Source organism: Chondrus crispus, genomic scaffold (genome assembly GCF_000350225.1).
Source record: "Chondrus crispus Stackhouse genomic scaffold, scaffold_27, whole genome shotgun sequence".
In the NCBI taxonomy this organism is placed as follows: domain Eukaryota; phylum Rhodophyta; class Florideophyceae; order Gigartinales; family Gigartinaceae; genus Chondrus; species Chondrus crispus.
Window position 1 is genome coordinate 354,780 of NW_005179169.1, and position 7,491 is coordinate 362,270.

Sequence of the window (7,491 nt, forward strand, 5' to 3'; positions counted from 1 at the left end):
GCATTTCCTCGCATTTCCTCACCAGAAAATGCGCGCGAAGGCCTCAATGCCCCACTTCTACTTATTCGTCACTGCCAAAGGGCAAACCCTTTCATTTCAACAGCTTCCAAAATCTTCGTACGGAGATTTTATTTTGACAGTTTGTGAAGGCCAGAACTCGCGGCATGGTCACACTAGACTGTAAAACGAGAACGTAACAGCGAAGATCACTGAACCATCTCGTGAAAAGGTCTATTTCGACAATTTTAGAGTTTAGCGATCTCATATTTCTTGGCCCTGAAGTCCCAGGCCTCCCTGAGATGCACGATTGTGAAAGATCTCGCTGCCGAGCCCTTCAATGTCTGATTATTTCTTTGCTCGGAGACTCGGGATCCGATTTGTTTCAAAGCTACAATGGGAGGCTTTGTGTTCGTACGGTCGCTCTCCACGCTGCTCAAGGTTTGGATTTGTTCGAGAATCTCCGTCAGGTAGGATAAAAGCATCGACATATGAAGCCGCTGATCCTGACTGCTAGTAGATGTAACCCGAAGGCACTTCACGTTGTCCACTTTGGTCCGACTACCAAAACATAAACCCCTCGAAACAAACCGAAACATTACTGATGATGGCGAAGGAGGTGGGACCTGTGGTATTCTTATTTATGCGTCTATTAAAAGGCACTAAAGGAGAAAGTTGATATGTCTTTAGGATGAGTATGACTTTCAGAAAACATGCATTCTGCTATAGGGAGTCAGCTGCAAAAATACGGGGCGGGAGACATGTATATCGGCTCATCAAGAGCTTAACGGGGAAAAGGGGTTCAAAAGAGCATGTGAGTTTCATCTATGGACGTGTATCCAGAGAAGTGCCCGTGGCAAGTGCTTTCTGCCCATATAGCAAGCGACTGGGGGGTTATGTCCTTGCGTCTAGAGAAGGAATACAAGGGCGTCCTGTTGGGACTGGTCATGTTTTGATCCCTTTCCAGCACACTGGCATATATATCAAGAGATAATATCAAAAAAAAATCATATATATTGTGAAAATATATTGTGAAAACCGAAAGGATTTAGAGCTCAACTCGTAGCTCCGGATTATTTGAATGAGAGTTCGGCAGTTAATTGCGCTGCGCCTCCGTTGCAGACGTTAAAATTTTCGCGCTAGGCCAGTACCGAGCTCAAGTGGTCACTTGAGCGTTACAGATTTGTTCCCGTGCGCTCGAGCAGAATCTAAGTTGACGCAAGGAGAAGTCCAACAAGCGAGTTCTAAGGCGACACAAGGCCTACCAGGAATGCGCGGAGCTGCAATGTGCGCTTTTGTAACACCTGCATGGCCAGGCCGTGTTGTAACCCAACACCCAAGCTCTGTAGAGCGATGCACACCACGGCGGCAGCGCATATCAACAAGAAATTCGAGTAGACCAGTTCCTACGGCACGAGTACGGCGAGGATTCGCGCCAGAGCCTGAGATTCCAGAGAATCTGTTCGAAGCAAAACCAATTCCGGACATCGACTTTGAGATGTTTGACTTTTCAAAGCTCAAGGGAGATGTCGTGTTCGTATCGAATGTTGCTTCATCTGACGACTACACCGAGCCGATGTACAAGATGATGGCGGGTTTGCTTGACAAGTACGGTGAATCAGGGTTTCATGTTCTCGCCTTTCCGAGCAATTGGTTTGGTCAAAAGGAGTGGGGCAAGGCTGAGGAGATCAAGAACTATGTGCACACGACGTACTCGGACAAGATCAAGCTTTTCGCATTGACGGACGTTGAATGGAATCAAGTGTTTGCGTTGGGTTGCAAGCACTATCCGGGGGAGATCATTTGGAACTTCCACGGACAATTCCTATTCAATAGGGATGGGATACCAGTGGCGCGCTTTGATCTACTCTCCACTGAGGAGTACGTTACGAGTCGTGTGGGACAGGAAGTGCTCTTTGGAGGCGGGACGGATCCGCTTCTTGAATTTCCAGAACCGGGGCAAGAAGCCGAGACTGAGGTAGGAGCTGCATGAGACGGATTATAGACATGGGTGTTTTTCTAGATGAGATGGACGTAATCGCGGCCCGGTGTGAGGTTTAAAGATGCTAAATTAGCCTCAAACTCCCTCCCCTGGCGATCTAGAGCGACGCAGCACGCTATCGGTGGTTGCAGGTGTGAGAAATGGAGAATGGGTATATCCCTTTGCAATTTACCTATCTTTCTTGGATCGATATCCCCCCAAGCGGTGACCATAGCCTTTGCGGAGTCGGTGAGTGTTTTGAATACATCCTTCCCATCTCGGCCGCTATTCCAAATTGAAAAGCCTCCCTTCCAATTCGTCTTTGTCAAGACTAATGCTTCAAAGGCACTGACTCTTACTTGGAGGAGAGTTCTACGATGGAGCGATAGACTAGTCATGTTGGGATGGAAGCGGTAGGCAGTGAGACTAGGGCCCTGCAATTTGAGCATGTTGAAGTTGGCGTTCATGGCAGAGTAGAGGAAGTGGAGGTCCTCCGGCACGGCCGTGCCCTCGACAAAGCCGCCGACGGTCTCCCACACAAGCCTGAGGCAAGCGACGGTGGGCATAGCGAGCGGGGTGTCCCGGAAGGCATGCACAAACAGGTCTGCAGTGGCGAGGCGGCGGTGGTATGCCTCGTAGCGCGGCGTGGAGCCCGCGGGGACGCGGTCAAAGACGCCGCCGACGATGTGCACGGGCGGGGCGTGCGGCGGGCGCGGCGCGCGCAGGGCGCGCAGCGAGCGGGCGATGCGGGCGGGCCGCATGGTGTCGTCGGCGTCCAGGAAGACGAGGACGGGGGCCGTGGAGGCGGCACACGCGGCGTTCCGCGCCGCGCCCACGCCCAGCGGGCCCTCCGCGCCGCGCGCGAGGACCACGCGCGCGAGGGCCGCCGACAGCACCGGCTCGACCGAGCACGCGACGGCGTACGAGGCGTCCGTCGACCCGTCGTCGTACAGCAACAGCTCGACGAGGTCTAGGCGCACGTGCGTCTGCGACAGGACAGAGAGCAGGCACGGACGCAGGTACGCGGCGGCGTTGTATACAGGCACGATGACCGCGCAGAGGAGGGCGGTGTCCGCTCCGCAAGGCGCGGGCGCGGGCGCGGGCCGCGTCGCTTCTTGGCGTTTGCCCATTGAGGAAGAGAAGATGCTGGCGGAATGAGCTTTTTTGTTCGCGCATGTCATTAGGTTGTATCATATTTTTGCGAAACTGTTTTTGTTTATGCGACGGGATTCGGCAGAAATGTGCAAAACAATTCGGCAAAAAACATTACACTGAAATTGCATACTGTACTGTATTGCTGAAATTCTCGGTTGTCACTTGTAGCTACACGTGGCTGACGGGCAAGCAGAGAAGTGCCTACAATGCAAGAAGAAACTCCTCAGAAACGTCGTCTCTGAGGAGTTTTTTCTATTTGAACGGATCGGAGGCGGATCTGGCGTGCAAATGGCGGAGTGACATCTGGCACTGCCAATTTGTACAGGAGTTGGGATACATGGATAGCCTGCCTCTGATATGATACGGTGAGAAAGATGATAATGCGATGGGAGAAGGCCCACGGGGATGCGAGAGAGGAGGAGGGAGGGGATGGAGGACGGGATGGAGGAGGGGGATGGAGGAGGGGGCCCGCCGACGTGTCCGGGTCTCGTGTACGGGGCGAGGCCGATCGGGGAACGAGCGGGGGAAAGGGGGCCACCTCTGCGCGGCAAGTAGCCGCCCCAGCGGCGCGCAGTAGCCTATCAACAGCGGCCCATTGACAGCGGGGTACTGTCTTGACCGCGCACGTGTACAATTTTGATTGTTGTGGTGAGAAAAAAGGGCGGGGGGGACCGCCCCGCCGGTTGTGCGGCCGAGACCGCCGCCGCGTGGGGACCGAACGGACCGGCGGCAGCGGCTAGCACTACAGTATGGCTGCAACGCCTCTCCAGCCCGTGCGCCCCGTCTTCACACGCTCACACGCTCACACGCTTGCACAACGCTCACACGCTTGCACAACGCTCACACGCTCACACGCTCCCACACGCTCGCCGACCCCCCCTCACCGACAGCTCGCTCGCTTCCGCCGCGCATAAAATACCCCCCCCCTCCCCCCCAACTCCCTTCAGCTTTCGCGCGCTGGACACGCGACACAACTGTCACACCGTGCACAGTGTAGCCGACCCGCCCAACCCCGCTTACCACGTCCCGCAGTATTACCTCGCCCCCTCCACCTTTTCCCTCCCCAGCCCCCCCCTCCCCCCCCGCGCTCCCCATGGTGCAAGACACGTCCAAGCCGGCCGACGACGCGGACCAGGCCGTCAACGAGGTCCCCAACCTCATCGAGGAGCCGCCCAAGGACCCGGCCGCGCTGCTGGACCCCAACCCGGCCCTGGCCACCGCGCAGGCCGTGGCCGCCGTGCAGCCGCCGCCGCCCGCCCTCGCGCCCCCCGTCCTCGTCCCGCCCGCGCTCAAGCAGGACCCCAACGTCTTCGCGCACCGCCAGCCCGCGCACGACGAGGCCGCCCTCGTCGAGGTCGGCGAGGCCATGACCGCCGCCAACGAGGTCTTCAACCGCGTCAAGAGCGAGAAGATCGCAGAGCAGACTCTGTGCGCCATCCGCAACGACCAGCAGCAGTACGAGGGCCTCGCCAAGGAGATTGTCGGCAAGGCCATCAAGCAGAAGGAGCGCGAGCGCGCAAACCGCGCCTCGGCCGCCGCATCCCGCGCAAAGGTCCTCCGCTACCAGACAGAGCTCGAGTCTAGGCTCAACCGCGTCGAGGCAGAGAGGAACGCCTTCCGCAGAGAGGTCGAGGACCTCCGCCACCTCACCGAAACTCCCCGCAAGCTCGGCCTCGACGCCTCACACCTCCCCAAGCTCCAGGACTTGATTCGCAAAATGGAGGCCGCTAATCCCCAGTTTGTCCGCTCCGTCATCGCTCAGGGCGAGATGGATAAGCTTCTCGGCGGCGAGGGCACCGATACCGCCCCGCTCGATTTTGAGGAGCACAAGGAAGAAGGCAATGATGCAAAGAGACGCCGCTTGTAATTATGAGATTCTAGGAGGATTCACTCTCTTCTATGTTATGTGTAGATGGGGAAAAGAGGCACGCAATGTGACCACACGGTGATGCAGAAACTGAATTGTAGAGACGCAGACAAGAGAGAGGGGGGGGAGGGAGAGAGAGAGAGAGAGAAAGAGAGAGAGATGCTGGAGAATTGAGTCCGGTGAGTGAACACATGAATAAAATATCATCCCGTCTATGTTGTGAGTAACGTGATCGACGCACCGACCCACTGCTGTCTTACTATCCTAATATGCTAATCCCTGCCCAAACGTCGAGGTCACTCAATGGCCGTTTTGTCGTTTCGTCGTTTCGTCGTAGTGGCTCCAACCAGCAAATGAGCAATGCTAACTGAAGCGGCTCTTTCCGGTCAAACTCATGTGAGTTGTGAACAGCCGTGTTTCCTGTGAGTAGGTGAAAAAAGGGCCGAGTATTTCGGGTTGCGAGCGACTACTCGTACAAAGGTACACGGTATACAGCGAAACGGTACAGAAATCGCGCACGAGTGGCGAATGACAAGTGTTGCCTTTCAGGGTCGTTCCAAACAAGAAATGGGAAAATATGATTCTCTCCCAACAGCGCAACAGATACTCGAAGGACGGGTTCCTCGAAGGACTGGAGCGTTTCAGCTCCAAACAGAGGCATTACCAAGGGGGTATCTCTTTCGCATCTCATTGCATCACAAATCCATGGGTCGAAATCCATGCTGGTGCCACAGTGTCGCGCTTGTCATTACGCGTACGTGTACATGTGTGTGTATACGTGTACACCTGCACCTGTAGGGACGGCGGAGGGTACTGCCCCTTTAAGGGCAGAAGGGGAAAACTTGACAACTTCACAGCTCAGGGCCAGTCCTAACAGGCGCTTTTCTTTTCTTTTGTTTGTTGAAGGGAGAGTGCTGTGAGCGTGAGCGTGAGCGTGAGCGGCTTTTGCAGGGCGAGAATCGGACCCCTCCCATGAAAACTGCGTGCCAGAGGGGCTGGGCTAATTACGGGGCAAACGTGCGAGCGTACAGTAATTCGATATACCGTACCCTTACAGTACAGTACCAAGGGTACTGTATGTGCACTATTCCTGCGGAGATGTACTGTAAGTAACGCGAAATGTTTATGGGTGTGTAAGGGGATTAGGGGGTTGTGGGAATTTCGGGTTTTTCTGTATGCACGCCAGAATGCCTTCCGCAAGCAACATAGCAACATAGACAAGAAAACGTGTGCTCTCCGCCCGCCTACTTGCATGCTCGCTGTTCCATCGGCGTACACTCCTAGAGTGATAAACGCTAAACCCCTCAGGTGCGGACGGCACTCAGCAGGCATTCACCGTGCGTACAAACCCTCAATCCGACCATGGTGCCTTCTAAACAGTCGGGGAAGGCGTTATTTTCTAATGGGGGAGCCTTATGCCGATGCCGATGGCAAGGAACTGAGAGCGAGCGGCGCAGAGAGAAGAATGCCAGAGAGAAGAATGCCAGAGAGAAGAATGCCAGAGAGGGAGAGAAGACATCCACCTTTTGCGTGCTTGCGCTTGGACAACGCGCAGACGATGAGGACATCGGCATAGGCCCGGAAAGAGGTCCTCGCCCTCAACGATGAGCAAGACGGCCATGCTTCGCAGCGAATACTTCGCAGCGAAGCATGCCCCACCGCGAGCCCGCGAGTGTCAACGTACAAGTACCCTTCCAATGGTACAGCACTGCAGTGTCTCTCCTCCCGCGGGCCGGATGATTAGCCTGAGCGCGCGCAAATGCAGTTGTACCGTACAGTCCTATGCCACGGCACACGGACAGCGCGTGGCTTCGCACAGCACTGATGCATTGCTAACTCTTCGAATTATTTTACACCATGCGACAAAGATGCGCGTGGCATATTTCTTAAACCCGTTTTTCTTCTTCTTTCATCTTTGTTGTTCACCTGCACGTCTAGCTAGCACTGGAGGAATAGAATATAACTTCAACCCGACTGGTGTGTGGACATACCTAGCGTCCACTGGCGCATGAGAGTAGAACGCAGTGCCCATGCGCATTTCTTGGGAACAAGCTCGTGGAGCGATGTATACGGGGGAGCAAACCACAGCCTTCCACTTGTGCCTCCGCGCCGCGGGCCGGCCGTCTGAAAGGAAAAGACGGCGGAAACAAAGGGGCAAAAAAGGCGGCCACCAAAAGCCGTCTATTCGGGGGACCTGCGAGCCGCCGAATACGAAACACGGGGCCCGTTGCGCATTGCTGACGTTCGCGCCCGGAACATCAATGACATCCACGTGCGGCCGAGTTTATGATAGGGCCGAGCCCCGCCCTCGCGAAGCTGTGTATGCGGAGGTAGGCACGTACGCGCGCATTCAGCGGAGCGGAGAGTTGCCCGCCCGCGGCCCCGCATGGGGAGGGGGCGCGGCGCGGCGCGGCGCGGCGCAGCTAGTGCGCGACGCCGAGACGCGCGGGGGCGGCGCCGCTGACGCCATGGCGGATGAGTTTGGGCGCTT

At 56.0% G+C, this 7,491-nt stretch overlaps 4 protein-coding genes; 3 read left to right on the plus strand and 1 right to left on the minus strand.

Moving 5' to 3' along the window:
- The first annotated feature begins 1,495 nt into the window (after positions 1-1,495).
- Positions 1,496-1,990, plus strand: CHC_T00005150001 (hypothetical protein). The gene has a single exon (XM_005716956.1). The coding sequence runs from the start codon at positions 1,496-1,498 to the stop codon at positions 1,988-1,990; it is 495 nt and encodes a 164-aa protein (XP_005717013.1).
- A 26-nt stretch (positions 1,991-2,016) lies between these two features.
- Positions 2,017-3,159, minus strand: CHC_T00005151001 (hypothetical protein). The gene has a single exon (XM_005716957.1). The coding sequence runs from the start codon at positions 3,157-3,159 to the stop codon at positions 2,017-2,019; it is 1,143 nt and encodes a 380-aa protein (XP_005717014.1).
- A 1,340-nt stretch (positions 3,160-4,499) lies between these two features.
- On the plus strand, positions 4,500-5,227 carry CHC_T00005152001 (hypothetical protein). XM_005716958.1 is given in 2 exon segments: positions 4,500-5,000; positions 5,001-5,227. 1 exon segment carries the CDS (start codon positions 4,500-4,502, stop codon positions 4,998-5,000), a length of 501 nt encoding a protein of 166 aa, XP_005717015.1. The 3' UTR covers positions 5,001-5,227.
- Positions 5,228-7,030: 1,803 nt separating this feature from the next.
- CHC_T00005153001 (hypothetical protein) overlaps positions 7,031-7,491 on the plus strand; it is a 1,134-nt gene continuing 673 nt past the window's right edge. The window contains exon 1 of the mRNA XM_005716959.1: positions 7,031-7,491. This exon is cut by the window's right edge and continues 673 nt beyond it. Within this exon, the coding sequence (XP_005717016.1) occupies positions 7,031-7,491 (461 nt within the window).